The sequence below is a fragment of the Podarcis melisellensis genome (assembly GCF_964234715.1).
Source record: "Podarcis melisellensis genome assembly, chromosome: 5".
NCBI classification, from domain to species: domain Eukaryota; kingdom Metazoa; phylum Chordata; class Lepidosauria; order Squamata; family Lacertidae; genus Podarcis; species Podarcis melisellensis.
In genome coordinates this window covers 74,472,216-74,493,838 of record NC_138537.1, presented here as the reverse complement: position 1 = coordinate 74,493,838, position 21,623 = coordinate 74,472,216, and the positions used below count along the sequence as shown (strand labels likewise).

The window sequence follows — 21,623 nt, the reverse complement described above, 5'->3', positions numbered from 1 at the left end:
TGATAGGGAACAATATAAACTTAGAAACATCTGGGCAAAGCTCACTGGCCATGCCATAGTGTCAAGCTTAGTCATATCCTGCACTCAAATAAATGAAGGATTGGCAGACAAGGTTTTGTTCTCCGCATTGCCTTACAACCATTACCTGAAACAAGTCAGAAAGTTACAGAAAAGTAAGGCTTGACTAGGAATCCCAACAGTGATATTCTCTCTTTCGCAAAAAGGAGAGGGGCAACTAGACTGATTTTGATATATAAAATTTTATGTTGTTATGTTTTGAGCTATCAGACTTAGAACATCACACAATTTAACTCCTACCCAGGTAACACAATTAGCACAATGTAATAGCATTCATACCTTTAAGAATGAAAAAAGGAAGATGATTAAGTGTAAAAATGCTCCACAACTTAGGCTTACTATTGCAGCTACCATAGAAACCATGTGGCAAGTCAGGGAGTCCTTCTAACCTTAATCAACTAGCTGTCCAATCAGGAAGCAGCAACCACTGACATTGCCTTAACATCTCCAGTCTCCCTGAAGCCAACTAAACAATCACATAGGTCAGTATGACTGTTGTCATGGTGACAAAGAAGTGCTACTATTAGCATTTGAAGCCACCACCCCTCCATCATCTTATTGACTCAGGCAAGCAAGCAAGCAAGCAAAAAATAAAAATAAAATAAAATAAAAACAAAACAAAAACATCCATGAAGTATTTGCTGAAGTAAATATTAGAGAATAATTTATTTGGACAAAAAATGTCTCTTCCAATTTAACAAATTTTATTCATATAGACACAAACACCAAAAAATAGGGAGATTTAGCACACATTTGCACTCCATGGTAGCTACGCATCTGCCAGATATTAGGTGTAAGATAGCTAGCCTATACAAATGTGAAGGCAATAACTAAGCACAATAATAATTCATCTGTAATAACGAGCATTCATATTGCTTGTAATGCTGTTATATTAGTACATGCTCCTTTTTTAAACAAATTAAAAGAACTCATTAGATGTCTATCCTCTGCACTAGAATGTGATTCCATTTCTTCAAGAAACTTTTTACTCTCCCGACCCATCCTACAAGCATGAGTGCATGAAACTAAAAAAAAAAATCTACATGTTTAGAACATACGGATAAAATGGTATGTCTCTAGCACACATGGAATTAAAATTAAAGGCATGCTTTTGCAAAGCTTCCCTGGTTCTTTTCAAAAACACTTAAGAAGGAGAACTTTCCACTGGCTTCTGCCCACAGAATGTGTACTGAAACCTCAACCTCCATCTCTACATGTTTATACTAGTTCTGCATGGAGTGTGTGAACTGGGATGGTTTCTATCAATATGGTTACTTTTCACTAGTTTGTAAGATTTAAACATATAGGTCAGTGCCAACTGCAGCAGTATTACTCATTCCTAGGGTTCTCATCTACTTTGATTCCTCCCACATTTCTCTTTATAGGCTCATATTTGCTCAGCGTGGCAGGGCGTGCCTTCTACAACTCTCTATTTTATTTTGTTGCCAAAGGCAATCACCAAGCTTTGGTAAGTTTGGAAACAAAATGCAGACAAGTGTCTTACTGGTAAAGAAGTTTCGGTTTTGAACAGCAACAAACCAACACCATTACTCTGAAAGAATCTGGGAAGCAGTCCCACATTCAAAATGAAAATATAGATAATCTAGAAGATTAAACAACGTTCATTAGCATCTCTCAAGGTTTCGGAGTAATATAATCAAGCTCCTTAAAACCAAATTTGAGAATGAATGCATACATACCACATACTAGAGGAGATTAAAAAAAGAAAAATGAGGACAGCCATCCTGTGTATAACGTCTATGAGAAGAATGGAAAACAACACTTACAATGCTGTCTTTGTTTTAAGTATTATAATATCTAAGGCCCAGGTTTAATGAACAGACTGAGATGACAAACATGCTCATAGATTATCTTTTTTTAAAAAAGCATTAGCATTACTGACTTAAAATGCGCATTTACTACCACTAATAAGGGACATACTTAGTTCATTTCCTGAAATGCACAAAAATATACCAGGAATACAACTATAGTTTGATAACATCCTGTAAGGCAGGGACAGGCAGACTTTAGCTCTTGTTTGGTATTTTCTTTAAAAACAACAATAGACTAGAATTACTATGGTTCAAAGATACATCCTATATTATGAAACAAAAGACCACAAGTATGCCCTCCTAACAGTTAAGGCATAACTAATCTGTGTTATGTGGTACTGAGTGTGTACCATTTCCTTGCTGGTGGGTAAAATCAATACCTACATAGTACAGCATTCTTTGGGAAATCCCAGCTGCTAGTAGGTGTTAGGACCTGTTAGGTAGTCAACCAGAAATTGCAGTCTACCAGTGACACAAAATCCACTCTTTGCTCCCCCAGCAGCAACCCTAACCCCCAAATACTTAATTTAATACTTGTCTCTTCAAACAACATTCAGGAAACCTATAGCATATATGTATATACACACACACTAGATACATAAGGTGGAGTTCAATATAGTGGACTCAGCTAGACTGGTAAAGAAAAATCAATTTATATGTGTTGCATATGTGATATAACATGGTGCCACCAGATGGCAATGTAGTGTCCCATTTTTCTCTACCTGTTTTCCCTGTTCAAATTTACAAAGCTTTAAACTGAAATACTTCTTTGATGTGTCTAGATCCAGACAGTGTTAAGGGGGGGGTATGTAAGAGCAAAATGAAGTCTGCTTGTACAACAGGACTTCCTTTCCACCCCTTGTGTAACCCCACACCACCTAAATGGGGGGGGGGAGGGCAGAAGAGTTTTAGGGAGTGTAAGGAGCACACAGGGAGAGGGGAGAAAGTCCAAATGCGTTAACAAACCTTGCTCCACCTATTCAAAACCTTAGCTGAATTGAACCCAGAAAGCTGGGAACAGAAACATGAACACAGCAAGATCACAGAAAGGAAATATTAAATTTTAAGTTCCTTTGAGCAGCATTTTAAAACATATTAATACTACCAATACATTTGCTTATGCAAAGTCTAGCAGCTTATTACAAAACACTTAATAATCTGCTAATATAGAAGTATTAAAATTTGCATTATGGGAAGTATTCTCTACTTCTAAAATTAAATGGAAAACAAAGGTACTGATAATGCAATTTGTTATATACAATGAGAGCAAAATATGCAGAGCAAATATTTAAATATGTAAATTCACCAAGTCATTCAAAGAACACATAGTAAATTTACATGATTAAATTTCATGGTATGAAAAACAAAACTAAATTAGTGAAGTCCTTTCAGTGGGCTGGCAGGGTAGAATAGTTTTAAATAAATAAATAAATAAATAAATAAATAAATAAATAAATGACACCTTTAAAATAGTGCAATAGCCGCAAATAGCTACTATCACCAGATATAAAATATAGGCAGGGTCACTTAAGTGGAACTAACACCATACTAATGATACTACTTTGTACCTGGTAAGTTTTTCAGTATTTTACTCATTGGAAAGCTATGGCAAACATGCTAACTTCTGTGCAAATAATTAGATATGTATAGCATAGACACTTTCACTATGGCAAATGAAAGTAGATACATTTACAGCTGCAGATATTTGCATTTAATACTGTATTTTTATATTCAATTACATAAAGAATAAAGGAGGCACCATGAAAGCTGTCCACCTGATATGATTCGAAGGATGTTTAAACCATCAGCTTATGCTCTTATACTGCCATCTAGCCTCCATTCATGAAGTTACCAAGAAGTGCACTAGATATTCAGCACCACAGAGAATTCAACTGACTTTACAGAGAGTTAGATTATATGTTTATTTTTAAGGGATTCTTCAAATGGAGAGAGCTACTATCTCATAAAATGACCAATGTACTCTAAAACAGCTACCATGATTACAAAATTTGCACAATATCCTTCTTGACAAGCTGGTAAAATATGGGTTAGATAACAAGTCTTGGGTATATCCACAGCTGGTTGAACAACTGTACCCAGTGGGTGCTCATTAATGACTTTGTCAAGCTTAAGGAAGGCTTTCATTGGAATGGCATAGGGCTCTGCCTTAGGGCCTATGCTGTTCAACATTTTTACAAATGACTTGGTCAAAGTAGAAGGGAAGCTTATCAAATATGCAGCTTGCATTTATCTTGGTTGGAACAATGGACCCAAACCAACATGATAAGAATTCAGCAGAGATAAAAATAAAATCCTGCATTTAGGTACCAAGAATCAAATACATAAATATAGGGAGGGAATAAACCTAGCTTTGCAACAATACTTTGAAAAGATTTGTCTAAATTAGTCACAAGATAAAGCTGCACTAGCAGTTGAAAGAGGTTGGTAAAATACTAAATGCAATCTCCGGCAGCATTGACAGAAACACACACTATTCGCTGCTAAGCAGACCAGATCTGAAATACTATGCTCAGCTCTGGACACTGCCTTTTAAGGAGGAGACAGACAACTGGCAGCATGTCCAGAGGAAGGTGACCAGGATGGTGAAGAATCTAGAAACTAACTGTTTAGCTGGCGAGAAACAGGATGGTGATATTGTCATGCAGAAGGTAGAGCAGGCTAGCTTTCTGTTATTCTCTAAGACAAGACTAGAACTAAGATGTGGAAATGGAAACCAGGTTTCAGCTAAATAATGTGAAAAGAGCCTTGCTTGATCAGGCCGAAGGCCCACCTAGTCCAACATTTGTTCTCCTAGTGGCCAACCTGTTGCCTTTGGGGAGGTGGCAAGCAGAATCAGAGTGTAAACAAGACCATTAGATAAACTTCCTAACAGTAAGAGCTGTTTGACAATGTAAGAGCTACCTCAGGAGGGGGTGGGCTCTGCTTTAATGAAGATATTTAAGCAAAGGCTTAAATAGCTACACTGAAGATCCTGCACAAGGCAAGAGGTTGGACTAAATGAACTCCATGATCCGTTCCAAATCTATGATTAAATGCCTGTATTTTTTCATACAGCTTAACACATTTTGATTACAGATATTTACAAGCATCAGACAACTAAGCACAGCTTCAGGTAACATTACATCAGCTATTGCTTCTTACATGAAACTTCCAATTCAAACTGTAACCCCTTCCAAACCCATTTATATTTCATACTATGAACAAGAGTCAGTGATTGTGGTTTTACTACAAAAATCTACAGGTTTCACAAAAAGAAAAAGATACACTCTCGAAGGAGATAAATACTTAAGCAATAGTTTTATTCTCTTTGATCTCTACAAGAGGGAGTTTCAGCTGAACAAGAGCTCTAGGAATTTTACTCAGCCTTACCGCAGTTGTGGTTAGCCAAATAAAGACCTCCAGTTGCCTGGGAAACCAAACTAATCTTGCTAGACTCGAGAATTTAAATATATACTTTCAAAGTGAAATATATTTTAGGCATAATGACTATCAAACAAATCTTGAAGGTACATTTATCTGAATTTCTCTCCTGCCTGATCTTCAGAGTTCAGAGCAGGTTACACATATATTTACAGTGCTAAAAATATAAAGATGATTTCAGATTTCTTTAAGTAAAGTAGCAGCAGCAGCAAGACAGACTGGGAAACAGACTCTTAGAAAAGAAAAAGTGAAAGCACTGCTAAAAGAAGGACAGGGGGATTTATAGAGAAAATTAATTTCTTTTTGTCTGTCTTCAAGTACAGAATATTTTTCCCCTACATCATTATATTTGAAAGATCTTTATCCAGAATTTGTCCCTCTGAAAAAATCAAAAGAATTTATACAGGCAACACATCTAGCAGTCTTTATAAGATTAATCTAAATCAGAGTTTAACAATGTGGCTTAGTGAAACGAATTATATTAAAGTTGCAAGATATTTTTCACTTTTCACCAGGTATCATCATTGCCAGTTTTGTTTTAAATGTTTTCTTTGATGAATAGCCAAAGGCAGCTACAACGCAGCCCATCTGCAACTTCAAGCAGATCATTCAATTGCAGCTAGAAGCTCTCCTGTGGTAAGAGGAAACAAGCACAGTGCCTTATGAAGCAGCTGTAACCACAGAATGCAAGGAGATAACCACTAAAAAACAAATGCAGGAAGCAATTGGAAGTTGTGAAATTTTTCACAGCAGGATATCAGAACCCTGCTTTAGAAGAGCTATTCAGAGTTGCATTTACTTTTTCACTAAATTACAATTCTCAACCTAGGCAATCCAAATTCAGCATCCAAACTGAACAAAAGCACATTTTCTGGATTATGTAAAGCCATTCTGCTCTCCAGACTATGAAGCCCACCTCCAGGCATGGGAAATTTTAGCATTTCTTCAGCTTCTGAAATATAAGCTGGCATTCCCCACACATATTTCAGCATATCCTTGCAGCAATAAGGGCTATTTAAAAAGTTTATTCTTCCTCAATTCTAAACCCAATACCACTTTCTACCTATCCCAACAACAGAAGCAACTGCTACTGTGGCAAGTGTTTCTTAATGGAAATAATTCTACAATACCTGTTCTGACCAAAAAGCTTTTATTTCTGTTTCATGTTCACGTAAGTGAGGACACTAGTTGAAGAGTTTGCTAAATGCAGACAACCATTCATGAAGATACAAAATATCCTCTGCATCATATATTACTTTGCTATATTTATGAGCACATACTTCAGGTGACTAAACTACCTTGAGGCCTACCAGGGGAAAAGATGGGGTATAAATATATAGTAATAATAATGAAAACCTGCAGCTCTGATTCCAACTATTTCCAATCTACAATTCCAGATTTTAAATTAACATGCTACTGTTCAATTGGTTATGACTTTAAAAACTGAATTTCAGCAAAACTGCGTGTAGTTAAAACATTGGGTTCAATGGAGGGTGGGGTTACCCAAGTCATTTTTCCAGGAACCCCAACCATCTTTTTTTAAAAAAATTGTCACACCCATAAAGCTGAATGCACATTTGTTAAAAGCACACAAGTTGCAGGCTTACTGTATCAAATTGCAAGCAAGAACTTGTTTCTACATCATTTCACGATTTAAAGCAGATAGTCAGAAGAAGGGGAAAAAAGTCACTGTCCTCAAATATAATTGTGATATTGGAATTGTGATGTGATATTGGAAGACTTGGCGCTTGAGCATAATACAAAATATTGCAATGGTCTCATTTCACCTGCATCAGAAGTGGGTTGCCTATTTACAAAGGATGCCATACTCCCTTTAAGTTAAACTCTAATTAAATAAACACAAGCATTTTACCCCTTGTGTCACTGGGAGACTAAATAAGCCAAAGCTTGGTTTGTCATGTGCAAACCCAAATGAAGAGCAGAAACCAAGGTCTATCAAATCAGCGCAATCTCAGGTTGCGCATAATGTCAAACTAGGAACAGGGGAGCAGCAAAGCATTCATCTTTGTTAAAGCAGTCTTGTTTTAAGACTATAATTTAAGGTTGCAGGTGAACTAGGCTATTGTGAGCCTTACAGAAAGTTAACTGCTTTTGAATACTATCCCAATAATAATAAGCAAGTTATACTTACTATACTATTCATTTCTGAAGAATCATAACTTCCACATGGATGGACACTTCCAATGGGCTCCAACCCTTCTTCATCCCACATATAGGTTCCATCAGAGCTATCAGATGGAGAAAGCTCAAAGGAAGAGCCAGCTCTGTAGTCCATGTCAGAGGAAATCACATTGCTCCCAGCAGGATGTTTTGCACTTTCACTCTTGTCATCTACTATTTAAATGAAAGCAAAAGCAAAAGCAACAAGTTAACATTATACACAAACTCTCAAAATTTGCAATTTACATACTGCATTACCTACGTGCAGTTATCAAGAGTCGCCTCAGTTTCTCTCTCTGTAAAGGTAAAGGAACCCCCCACCATTAGGTCCAGTCACGGACAACTCTGGGGTTGCGGTGCTCATGTCACTTTACTGTCCGAGGGAGGCAGCGTACAGCTTCCGGGTCCTGTGGCCAGCATAACTAAGCCGCTTCTGGCGAAGCAGAACACCGCACGGAAACGCTGTTTACCTTCCTGCCGGAGCAGTACCTATTTAACTACTTGCACTTTGATGTGCTTTTGAACTGCTAGGTTGGCAGGAGCAGGGACCGAGCAATGGGAGCTCACCCCATTGAGGGGATTTGAACCGCCGGGGGGCCACTAGGGGCGCATCGGAAGATGGCTGACAATAACATCTCTCCGACCCACACGAGGTGGCATGTGGGGGGGACTGCCCTTGCCTGCTGTGCCCTATACCACCCCCGAATTTGAGGGGGTGGGGGCACTAGGCAGAAAGCCCTTGTGCAGACTTCGGCGCTCCTGGATGCTTATGAAAGTGATGATATATGGATACCATCTCAACATGATGATTGGACGAACAGAAAATTCACACAGGATTATAACTGGTGTTTACCTGCTTAAGGAGATTATCAGAAGAGATCATAAAGAAAAAAAGAAAAATATACGAACAAGATGAGACGTGAGAACAGCAAGATAGGACTGGATAGAATTATGAACATTATTTGGACAGATTTGTGGATATTAACGCAGCAGCAAGAAGATGATTGGAATCCCCTTCGGAACATGAAATATGGGTCCCCCCAACAAAAAATATAAAATTCGGCTTTGTAATTCAGAACTTATGTGATGTGATTTGATTGGTCGGTTAATAAAAATTATTTTAAAAAAATAAAATAAAAAAGAGGGGATTTGAACCGCCGACCTTCTGATCAGCAAGCCCTAGGCTCTATGGTTTAGACCACAGCACCACCCACATGCCTTCTCTCTCTGTACTATTTCTAAAAAGTAAATATTCCAATGCAAATAGTTTAAGAGTTTTGTAAAGCAGGTCAGCCAGCAATGTTGAAAACATATTCAAGAATGGCAAGCTCACAATACTTTGTAACTTAACTTAGCTACATAGTTCTTTCCTGTTATTATTAATAATTACTATTTTTATTTTCATTAACCTTCACCCCAATATTTCAGGGTGGGTTACAACAATTAAAACACAGTATTAACATTGGATGCTGAGAAAGTGGACCTAGTCATGAGTTCCAGTAAGAATTGGCAGATTAGCAAATGCTGTTCTGTTGTTCAGAACCTCCTCTCAAACTAGATGGAACCTCATGTTGCAAACATTTTATATGTTCCACTAGAGTAAGCAGAAGTCAATTGTCTCCTCTTTTCAAATTTCAGACGCAACCAAGGAGAAGAAACAGGACTCCGTCCTTGAATCTTGACCCTTGCTGTTGTTGGAATAAAGATACAGATTACCTCTTATATTCTGATCACAACTACAAGCATTCCATCTGTCAACACTTTCTAAGAAATTGTTCAATTTATAAAGCAAACATACCAAAACCTACTGATATTAATTTACTTCTAGGATCACAGCTCAACTCATAGTTTCACAGTGTTTTATAGTATAAACTATTTTTCTTTTGCTGCAAAACATGGCTAAGAGAACATGAGGCAAGACTTTAACTTTCTAAAATTAGCCCTTCCAAAACAGACATAACTGATGGAGGGTGGTATATAAATCAAATAAATAATAACAATGATAGCTTGCCATAGTTTCTTCTGCCACAAATGTTAGACTGTTGCACAAGCTAGGCATTTGCTTTTTACTCTTCCATCAAATTAAAGAGGACTTAAAACTATGGTCAAATTTGGCTAGATCAGGCACATTATTTTAACACAGAATTTGCATCTGCACACTGTCTACTAGCATGATGGCACTAAGAATCCAGGAAGATGAACAGCAATCAATGGTAGAACAGCTTCATAGTTACCTTGTTTGAGGAGACGTACAAATTAGCTGCTTGGTAGTACCATTAGGACAATTAAAAATAGTTTTGTAATAGAGCCAAGTTTCTTAGTACCACTGTATATAGAACTAGTTAATAATGTGTTTGTGGACAAAACACATTGGGGAAAACTTCCTCCAGAGCACCTAAGTCCAAGAAATAACTTATTTTTTCCTCTAAAACTTTATTAGAAAAACTAATAAAATTTTGAACAATCAATAAAACCTATTGGTAGACTTCTTCACATATTTGTTATTTATAATCTAACCAAAAAATTTAATGCACACTATTAGGTGACAAAATAGTAGTGACAATACTGTAAGAGCTTAGGTTCCCATTTTCAAAGAAAAAACATAACATATATTTACCAGACACACGTATATTCAGCCATTCATCAGAATTACAGTTGGATCTTTCACTTTTCTTAAGAGACAAAATCTGATCTAGTGGTATTCCATTGCCATGCTCCAGCTCTTGAACAGAAACCACTTCTTCTTGAATTGTTATTGGTCGGTTGGGATCTTCTAGATCTATGAAGTCATCACTAAAGTCTTCGCTCAGATCATTTTTCTCAGAAGAGGACAAGGAAGATATAGATATTTCATCAACATCGCCATCCATGCTAATAATTTTATCTACATTATTATGTACAGTTTCTCCATCTTCAGTTCTTTCACTGTTTTGCATTCCTTTTGCATCAACTCCTCCACTGCTATTTGTTGAAATCAAGTCTTCTGCGCAGTTTTCAGCATCTTTACTTGTGTTGCCATCCACAGGTATCTTTCTCCCCAAATGTTGGTTGCTTGGCTTCAATAAAGATGGACGAGCTGTTCTAAATCTGAGAGAAGGTGCATCCCCAGAGCCATTGGATAGTGGTTGTTTTTTCAAACCAGGGGGAGCTAAAGCAGCATATGATCTAGAAAACCCATATCTTAATGATTCATTGCCATTGGGCATATCCAACTGCCGTGCACTTCTTGACAATAGATTTGACCTCTGAGATGCTCTAATAGTTAAGTGTTGGTTTTGATAAGGCCTTGTAAGATCCACAGCTCTGTTAAAAGAGTGTGACCTAGTTAGGGTTGCAGGGGGCAAGATAGAGCTTTGAATGGAATGTGAAAAGCTTTGTGACCTAACCATTTTTTCACAAGATTTATCATTGTCAGTCAATTTTGCCAGACTCTCCCCTGAGCTGCTCCTGGTGGCAGTAGAAATACCTCTATTCCTCTGCAAGCCTATAGTTGAACGGTTCCCACAAATTCCATTCAAGTGTGATTTTGGAGCATGAAGTCCAGAAAATGAAGTTCTGCCTAACAAGGAACTTTTACTGTACTTAGCAGAACTAGACAGCCCAGGCAAAGCCTTTTGGTTTAATTCGTCGGTAGGTGACACAAACATGCTGTTTTGCTTAGCTAGTTTTGACAAGGTGTTCCTTGAACCCACCCTGAGAACTTCTTTACCAACTGCTCCTTCAGACTGAGGGCACTTTTCAGAATCTGTCAGCCTTTCATTGGAATTATGACTAGAGTCAGATTCACTGCTGACCTGATCACCCAGTTGGTATTTATTTGATTTTCGCCAGTTAAAAGAGAAGGAAGACATACGAATAGTGCCATTGTGCTTGCCAAAACCTTTGTCAACGCTCCGAGTATTCCCTGATAAATTAACAGCTGTCCCATTTGGGATGGTCTGTAGCATATTTCCAGCAGGTTTTGTTCCATACTTTGGTAACCTGGAAACCAATGATGTCCTGATATGACTTTTCTCTTCCATTAGCTATAGTCCTTCCATGAGATATTGTCCTTTAACATTACTTGACTCTAGAAAGAGAAAGAAAGAGAAAAAGATGAAAATGTTAACTGCACAACCATGATTACGGAGTGTATACACAGTGTATTGTATAAATCTGACCTGACATCCTTAAATGAGCAACTATCTGTTTACTGAAACAACTCAAATACATTTACAATGAATAGAATCTTCTTACACAGAAACAAGTATTTCAGAAAGAGATCCATGTAAATCTGCCAAATGCAATTTTACCACAGTTACGCTAGAAAAGCGGAGAAGACAGATGTAGGAACTAGTTCACAAATATAATAAAGTTGGCAAAGGGTGATGATCTGGGGATAAATCTGAAGTAAACATGGGAGGTTTCATCAAAATGCATCATATATCCAACTTCTTCAGAAGCCATCCTGTGGGCTGCTGCCAATACAAATCATTGCCCACAGCATCTTTCCAAATGTCACCTCAATACACTTTTAATATCAAGTGTTGTCACCAAGTAAGCACTGCTACCTGCTCAAGAGTCCACACTGATGCATGTATCTGTTATCTCAAGATTATATTTTGTATTTCCAAGAACTCCATAGCAACAGTTACAATTTATCCACAAAATATCTAAGCTGTTGAGAGCACAGGCAGATAGATAGAAACACTTTCTGTAAACAGAAGCCAAATATTGCGCAGGATCAGCTGTTCCATTTGAAAGAGAATAAAGGCATTTCTGTGAATACAAGCCCAGAACATGATGTATAAGGTGGCAACATTGATCTAATCTACCAATATTATTGTAAAGTATTAATTCCATATATTGAAAATGGCTTGAAACTTTGGAGGGCCTTATTGGTAGGGGCACCCACCCTGTTGAATGGCCTCCCACCAGATGTCAAGGAGATGGGTAATAACCTTCAGGAGACATCTGAAGGCAGCCCTGGTTAGGGAATCTTTTTAAGGTTTAATGTTTTCACTGTGTACGCAAATGGGTAAAATACCATAGGTGTTCAGTGAGTATGTCATGAGAGGCCTGGGTACCATACTTGATAAGTTTTTAACTACTGTTTGTAACTGCAAAACTAAGGAGACAACAAAATGGAAGCATTTCACTCTTAAGAATTCCTATCATGTTAATATGCATGCATTAAATTTCATTTCTGGACTTTGAATTCTACACTTTTTTATTTGTGTACACAAGAGCTCAGGGCTTACGATGAATGGTAACATAATTACTGCTGTGTGTACCAAAACTACACATACATCAAGTATAATAAAATAAAACTGCCCTAGCAAGTAGCTTGGGCTGCTCCATGCTTGAGGCATTGCCAGCATTTTTTGCATCTGAAACAGCTAAATGCTATCCTTCATATCTAATAAGTAGAAACTCCTTATACTGGTAACTTGCTACCTTTGACTTCATTTCACTTAGATTAGTAAGTAATTTTTGAACTAGAAATGGGTCACCCAAAGCTCTATAAATCCTTATCAGCTTTGATCATAAGCTCTTATAGCAAGTGTACAAAAATCAACTGCCACAGGAAAACATTTATAACCAAAGCACATAATAGGGATCCAATAACCTTAATGGATTGCTTTATGCATTCAGTTATACGTTAAAAATCTAAATATTAAAGAAGTCTATAGTTTACAAATAGCTTACAGTAACAACTGAACAGTCAAATCAATCGCCATCCAATGTATGTACTCTAGTTTCCAGCTAGTTATGACCTACATTCTTTCATGAGAAATGTAGGCCACATGAAAAAGCCATATTTTCAATGTAGCACTGTAAAAACTGATATAGGCAAGGTTCATTCGTCTCCTCTTCCAGTCAGCAAGACAGTAACTCTTTTTCCATCCTGCCACAGTCAGTTACCTATGCTGGGTGCACCTTAAGTATAGTTTGGGAAGGAAAGATGCAGTCACCATACCAGAGCCAGTACTTGGAGATCTTTCAAACTTATCAGAATGGAATGTTTACTCACCCTTAGCCACCAGGTGTGTAAATAATTCCAAACATGCTGTTGACCAAAATTAACCATCTAAATTAAAAATCACTATTATGATTGCCTGGGAAGTTGGTCCCATACAAATATAATCTGGCTAAGTTTTATCTCTGTTTGATTGATACAAAGAAACAAACAATAATTAAGTGAAGCTTTAACACCCCTATCCTTCACTAATGTACTCTCTCTTGTGCTTATTCGGGTGGTAGTGCTTCCATTGTTAAAGCACTCTGATAACATACTTGAACATAGAGCGGGAATAGATTGTTTTTAAAAAGTGAATCATTATTTTTGTGCTATGAGGCATATGAAGTTCTGAGATCAATATATTACAGTGTTTAACGTGTTACTGATACATATTTTACAATGGAACATGGGAAACAAGTCTACTGGCTATTCCACAATCCTTTGCTAAAGAGAAACACAAAGAAAAACTAAATAATATTTGCAGCATTCTGTAATCAAGTCGGGTACAATAACTACAATATAGTTTGCTGCTGATGCCTGCACGGTAAGTTTAATTATGAGATGGGGAAAAGTGTTCCAGCATTAGCTAAACCCAATTAGACTTTGCTAGAATGCAACCCAGAGACAGAACACTTATTTTTTTTAATGGACTACTGAATCCTAGCACTTATAATTTGACACATGCAAACATCCACTTGCCTGGTGATCTCCGATGAACATCTATGATCAACAAAAACAGTCAACATCTGTGATGAAGAACAACAGTTGACTAGGCAGGGAACCTTTATAAATTTATACTGAATATAGCAGTGTAAGATTGGAATTATTTAAAAATATGAATTAACCAACATCTTCACTGACCAAATTCAATAGGAGGTTAGGTTTACAACTGAACTATGTCTACTAAACATTTTGGATAAAACAATCTGGCCAATATTAAGCATCTTTAGATACTATCAGTTTAAATGGGAGAGTCTGGCAACAGCTGAAATCCTCCAGCAGCAGGCATAAATCCATTTAACTTTAGCTGGATCATGCTCTATGCTTATAGACGTTGGGAGTCGTCCCCCACAATTATACAGGAACTACCAATAAGCCTGTGAGAAAGTGATATTACAACTTTCACTGGGATTCACAAGAGCAGAGTAGCCCTTAACTTTTGTACACTGTTTGTTTGCCTAAGTTTATAGACTGAATGCTGATAAGATGCTGGTAGTGTAGCCAGGCAGCTCAATTCCAGGAATTGGTGAAACAGCTTGTTCTGGATGAGGTAGTACTCCTCCTGTAGTGGCATGTAGGTAGCTTTGGGGCACACCTTAACCCCATGTTGTCAATGGAGGCTCAGGGGGCCTTGGAGTACCTATTTCCAGATGTGGCTCACTCACCAGCTAAAGCTGTTCCTGAACGGATGTTTTGGCATGAGTGCCATACACTCTGGTGACCTCATATTTGGATTACTGCAACTCTAAGTGGGGTTGACCATGAAAATGGTCCAGAAGCTGTAGCAAGTGTAGAATGCTGCTGCTTGGTTATTAACTGGGAAAGTAAGATGGGAGAATAGAACAATGCTCTTAAAACCATGGTAATATCTGCCTGTGGGCTGCTAGGCCTTAACGACTTGGAGTCTAAATATCTGCTGGAGCACCTCCTTGATACAAGACAACTCAATCAACAAAAAGCAGGGGGTTCTGCTTGTGGCCCCCACTAAAAATCATAGCTCAGGACATACAACAGGGCATTTTTTACGGTAGCACCCTGACTTGAAACACCCTCTTCCCACAATTGTTTCTCCTATGTCCTTTGAAGACAGTCTTGTATTTTAATATTTCAAATTTGGGAGATACATAAGCACTTAACTATATATGAAGGGTTCATCAGAACAACAGCCAAGAACTCAATGGTTTGTAATGTTTTATATTAGCATTTTTCCAAAGGTAACCCTGAACAACTGAACAGGTTTATCATATTATGTTCAGAAAATTGAGACACTCAGTCACTAACCATCAAGCAGGTAAGCTTTCAGACAGAATCAGTTACTTCTCATTCACTTTTGTTACAAATGTATTATATCAACAGGGTTTTTTAAAATAGCTTTTAAGGTGTTATGGGACATCACACGTTGTCTCCATCTTCTCATTTATGTTGCTCATTGACACACCTGGGCAATGTTGTAAGATCTGGTTACAAGGACTGTCTTGTGCTACATTTGACACTGCTTTGGACCAAATGGGCCTTAATTCCTGCCCGATTAAGGAATCATTTGAAGCAATGCAGAACTCATTACAATTGACGAAATTATTACTTATAGCACCTGGTACTTCTTGATTTGCATTCATTTTCTCTTCAATATCAGTTCAACAGCACCGTTTGCTAGTGGTACTCAGATAAAATATATACTGATATATTTCTGAAGTAGATATCAACCATATGGATTATCTACTGTGGCCAGCTAGCAAAGGAGAGTAGGATCTCACCATCTGTAGAGATTCCTTACACTTATAGTGAGGAATCTTTTGCCCATATCCCAAAAATACCCTGTCAAGAGTTGTACAGACATGGCTTTCCTCATGCTGCCTGAACATATTCACAGAAGCAGAACTGAGCACAAAGAAACTAAATCTGGATTGTGGGCAATAGGGAACATATTGCATTGGCACAGCTAACATCCACACCATAAGGAATGCTCAAAGACAACAAACAGTTGATGTCTTGTCCTGAAAAAGGTGATGAGAGAAAGGGAATGGCGTTCCTCATGAATGTTTGGGTTGCATATTATGTTCTCTTTTACTAGATTCCAAGTGCTAGACTGAATCCTAGCACTAGCCTTTAAGGCAACCTTTCTCAACCTTGGGTCTCCAGATGTTGTTGGACTACAATTCCCATCATCCATAGCTAGCAAGACCAGTGGTTCAACAACATCTGGGGAGACAAGGCTGAGAAAGGCTGCTTTGTGACACAACAACCCTTTTTTCTTTTTAAATTTCATTTATTTCGTTCATTTTTTGGTTACTATTGCTATTACAATTTTACAGCCTAGAATTACAAATGTTATTAATGTACTACATCCTGAAAAATGTGAATGCTCATCTCATGATGGAACTTGCCAAGAACTGCTAGGCACCAGATGACACTGCAAATCATTAGAAAGAGTAATGATGCTAGCCTTCAAAGAGGCTAACGGACAGCCCAGATTCCATCTGTAACTTCTTCTGTTTGATCCTCTAAAGAAAAGAAACAACAATCTGAACTACAATATTTACTTCTAGGGACCAAATAAAGACTTCCATATCCCTAATACAAGAGGTATGCCTTCTTATGCTAAGAGACATAAGAGACACTTCTAAAATAATTCTTAACTTTCCTAGAAATATTAAAGATTAACATTGTTTTGAAGACTACTACTTCAAAACCTATACTCAGCAACATTAACAGCATTTCTTATGGGCAACAATGAAGAAACTACCCTTCTTGCCACTAAGACAAAGTGGATGGAATTCAACACAATGTTAAGGAGATTGTTCTGTCAGCACAAGTATTTCTATTTGCCCAACTGAACAACTTCTCCTCTCCTCCCACTGCATGCTATTTTGGGGGCTTTCCCAGACCTCCAGTGTAAATTGGGGGAGCAGAGAGGGAGTCCTGCTACACTAGTGGGAGTCATTGCACTGACCTGCTAACAGATCAGGGGTTAGCTGAATTCAGCTCAGTATTATTAATAATGTAACTTAAGGAAACTACTGTTTGTGAGTAGTAGAAATCTATCCATGCTGTTACCTTCTGAACATGACATTAAATAAATTAAATTTAGTATTTTTAATTGCTTTTAACAGTTGTGCAATGATTATCATTACTGCTTTCTGACACAGTGCTCAAGTACCAACCTGGCTGCACAGACCACACCCAGGGAGACTCTCATCTTAGGAACCAGAAACCCTTTAAAGAACTATAACCCAATCTATGCTGAGTCAGCGACCCATCCAACCAATTTCAATAGGCTTTGGTGTACTTAACTCTACAGAGGACCAGGCTGTTAGTCCTGTACAATTTCTAATCATTTACTTATCCAACAATATTTTTTAAAATACATACATCAGACAAACGAGGAGATCCAATTACACACAGAGAGACACTCTCTATATTTGGACAAAATCTACCCTCTCTAGTTTCAGTAAGTTGAAATCAACTCCAACTGTGTACTAGCGCCAAATGGGAGTGCAGGAAGCTTTTGTATGGATGAGCCCTTAGAGGTTACAGCCGAATGTCAATCCACTGTGAGAAACCTGAGAGACTGCTCACCAGATTACCAAAGTGAGGTTTCTCCCCTTTTAAGACCGGCAATAGAGATAAAATCATACTGCCTTCTATGCATACATCCAAGCATAATATTTTTGCTTATAATTAATAACCCACACCACAGTTTGTGATTCCAAATGTAAAATTGGCAAACCATGGTTTAGAATTGCTTGTTTGTTTTCATTTACTGTTTAGCACTTATCTTCATAAGTTCACTCCCAGCTCCACAAATCATCAACAAACTACATTTATGGCTGCTGCTCAGTCTCAAGAGGCTGTTGCACTGTGAACTCATACTTAATGGCAACTCCAGCTGGGGCAAGCTTGCCAGTGCAAACCAGTTTAAAACAATGTTCCTATATCCCAAAACACAAAGTCAGCGAGCAAACATGGGTTCAGATGTAAAAACAATCCATGGATTGCCATGTCAGCTGAATTCAGCCTCCGTCTCTCCCAAACAGATTGAATTGTTCAACGCCTGTCTGACCCCTCTCCTTATACCAGCTGTCAGGAAGCAGAAGGGACAAGACAGCAGAGAAGGTCAAGGGAAAAGGAGCTAGTCATACAAAACCATTGAAAAGAAGACTGTGGCAAGAATTTGAGTGTGTGAAAAAGTAACCATGAATGTTGTTATTCTCAAGTTTCAGAAATTCTCTCAAATGGACTGAATGGTGAACTTATGTTCCAACTATTTGGGAAAAAAATTAAATACTGTTAATTATTAGTTCAACATCACTTTCCATTTGCAAAGTGCTTTACAAACATTGTGCCTTTTATCCTCACAATAGCAGTAGGAGAGAATGGGCTGAGAAGTGATGACTTGCCCAAGGTCAGAGAGCTTCAAAGTCTGAAACATAAGAAAACAAAGAAAGACACTCAATATTACCTTCCCTGACAGGACAAGCTTATAATGAGTCATTGTATGTTTGAAATGAGGATAAACACAGTAGCACTCCTTCAGTCACCAGCCCAGGTACAGAAGCAGCAGCCTTTGTCTGTTTTTAAGCAATATGGAGATGTCATCCGGCCTTTAAAGCCGGTAGAAGTGTTACCTGGCCACACACACATATACATACACTTCTCAAACACTGCCCCCACCCTAGGATAAAAAGGACACCCCTACAGGAACACTGGTAGGCAGGAAACACTGCCGCAAGGCCACCTCCTGCCTCAAGCCAGCAAAGGTGGATTGAGAAAGGCCTGCAGTTAGGACCAGTGCTCGACTCCTGCCAGGTCTCCCCAGCATCTCTTTTCAAGGCCTGGGCTGAATCCAGGAAGACATGCTGTAGGCAACCATGAGCAAGCACAAACTGAATTTCCCTCAACCTGCATAAACTAGGGAGTCCCCAAAAAGCTCAGGGACAAGACTTCCCGGGGAGAGCTAGGGCGTTTCTCCGAGCAGATTTGAGCCCAGGCATCTCCCTCCCTCCTTCCATCAACCGGAGGGTTAGCAAATCTGCTCCCCGACGCAGCGGTTAAGTCCGCCCTCCCCGCTCTCTCTCCAAGACACGAGCATCTCCTAAGCCTGGTTTTCTTTAAGGAGGGGGAGAGAGAGAGAGAGAGAGAGAGAGAGAGAGAGAGAGAGAGAGAGAGAGAGAGAGAGCTGGCTAGTGGTCACGACGGTGATGCAGCATCTTCGTCCGTCTCTTGCACAGTCAGTCACACGGCCGTGCAGCCAATCGCGCCCACCGAAGAACCACGAGATTCGCAGATGGGGGGGGGGAGAGAGAGAGAAGAGAGGTCAGAAGCCCCCCCCCCCCGTGGAGGGAGGGAGAGAGAGAGAGATGGGGCGAAGGTACCAGCTGTCCGCTGACTCAGCCCACGAGCAGGGAGGCCCCTCGCTGCCCCCCCCAACCTTACAATGCGGGAGAGGATGTTGGAAAGGGTATGGGGAGGGGGGAGACCCGGCTCCTTCCTCCTCATCACAACCCCCCCGTCCTTTCAGCCGGCTCCTTACTCTCCATCTCAACACACCCGCGGCTGACACTCACCCAAGGGCGAGGCGGGGAGGGAGGAGCAGCGCCTTGCAGGTGGGCCTCGCCCGGCGTCCCTCAGCGTACCGGCAGTGTTGGGAAAGGGGGATTAGCGGTCGCAGCCTCGGTCGCTCTCGCTCTCTCCCTCACTCGCTCGCTCGCAACCGGCCAGCGTCCTCCGAGGAACCCGCCTCCCTTCATGCACACGCCCCGGAACTCGCTGCCGGCCTCCTGCCCCATCCGCTGAGGCGGCGGCGGCGGCTGACAGCTGACGCTGACGTAATGCGGCAGGCAGTGCGCACGCGTGTTGTTGCCGCCGCTTCGCTTTGTAGCCCTGCGCCCTTACTCCTCCCCCCCCGCCCATTTTTCTATCACTTGTCTCGCGCAGCACAGTTACTGGGCAGGGAGTATGCGCGCGCCGCTCGTGCTTCGGCCCAATCCCGACGTTCCGAAGGTGGAAACCCCGCCCCCCTTCCCCGCGACAACGGCTTTTCCCGCCCAAATTCAAACCGGCGGCCGTAGCGTTCGTCCGGTGGCTTGATCCAAAAGTCCATAGAATCATAAGAGTTGAAAGGGACCCCCAGGATCATCTAGTCTAACCCCCTGCAAGGCAGGAATCTCAACTAGCTCGTGCATACATGACACAGATGATAGCCGGCCAACCTGTTAGCTGAGATACAGAGTAGATGCGTTGAAATTAATGGCCATGGCAAACCTAGTCCATTAATTCCAATGGGTCCACTCGTGAGTTAAAGTTGGTATACAATCCAATAACCATTTGCTTTGTGTGGGATGAGATATTCCCCCAGCTAACTGCAAAACATAAAGTTGTCTAATTTATAGTGGAAGACAAGTGCCTGGCGTGCTCTGGTCTATGGGGTCACGAAGAGTCGGACACAACTAAACAACAGCAACAATTTATAGTGGCCTTATATACATCACACCCGAAAAGGACACTTATAATAATAATAATAATAATAATAATATATAATATTATTATATAATTATAATTTTTCTGTTAGTTTTTCAGGTTCAGACCCAAATTTAGAGAGAGAGAAAACACTATTATTTAAATAGAAATATATATCACCTTAGTAAGGAAGGCAGCACCTTGTGCTTCCTTCTCAATCTGTCCAAACAATGCTTGGTGGGGACCCGAAGCCCACCTTTATCTTTAAACCAGGCTTGGCAGCTCCTCAGAAAGAAGACGCCTTTAAAAAGAGGGCTGCCCTAAAGTAATGACCCACCCTAGAACCCAAACTGCAGGTTTTTATTGTTTCTTTTCACATAGTAATCTAGATTGCATCATCCTTATCTGGTGAGCATCTTATCTACCCTGTTCTCTGATCTGGTTTTCTTATTTTAACAATAGGCTCCCATTTGGGCACATCACCTGACATTCTGAGCTCTTAATACTCATTTGTCAAGAGCAAGACTCTGGCTCCATACTGCCTTAAGGTAAACCCACCGTTATAGTCCTATTGACAGAAAACTGATAGCAAAACCCATAAGAGTTGAATTTCATGTGATTTTTTTCAACATTATGTGCTGCCAGAAGAGGTGTGTGTGTGTGTGTGTGTGTGTGTTGTCCAGTAGCACCTTAGAGACCAACTAAGTTGGTTCTTGGTATGAGCTTTCGTGTGCATGCACACTTCTTCAGTTCACTACACAGATATATTTTGCAGAGGTTGCAAGATAAACAAAAATAGCAGAATTTCTGCCTCCTATCTTTGCACGCAGGGCCCGATCCATTCTAATTTAAGTTAAAATCACTAAGTTGCCTGCTTGATTTCACGGGAACTGTTGTATGATTAACTTTCTCTT

At 39.6% G+C, this 21,623-nt stretch overlaps 1 protein-coding gene across 6 annotated transcripts in view; it reads right to left on the bottom strand.

The window, feature by feature from the left end:
* The window catches only part of CCSER2 (coiled-coil serine rich protein 2), a 51,914-nt gene extending 31,815 nt beyond the window's left edge, over nucleotides 1-20,099 (bottom strand). For 2 of the 6 annotated variants that reach the window (XM_081913545.1, XM_081913547.1), the window contains exons 1-3: nucleotides 19,818-20,099; nucleotides 10,150-11,601; nucleotides 7,504-7,706 (exon numbers count right to left, since the gene is read on the bottom strand). In XM_081913545.1, the coding sequence (XP_081769671.1) occupies nucleotides 7,504-7,706; nucleotides 10,150-11,554 (1,608 nt within the window). In that variant the 5' untranslated portion in view covers nucleotides 11,555-11,601; nucleotides 19,818-20,099. Of the gene's footprint in view, nucleotides 1-7,503; nucleotides 7,707-10,149; nucleotides 11,602-18,596; nucleotides 18,674-19,817 lie in introns of all 6 variants that reach the window. The other 4 variants (XM_081913543.1, XM_081913544.1, XM_081913546.1 and 1 more) reach the window with 4 other exon arrangements.
* Nucleotides 20,100-21,623: the final 1,524 nt, after the last annotated feature.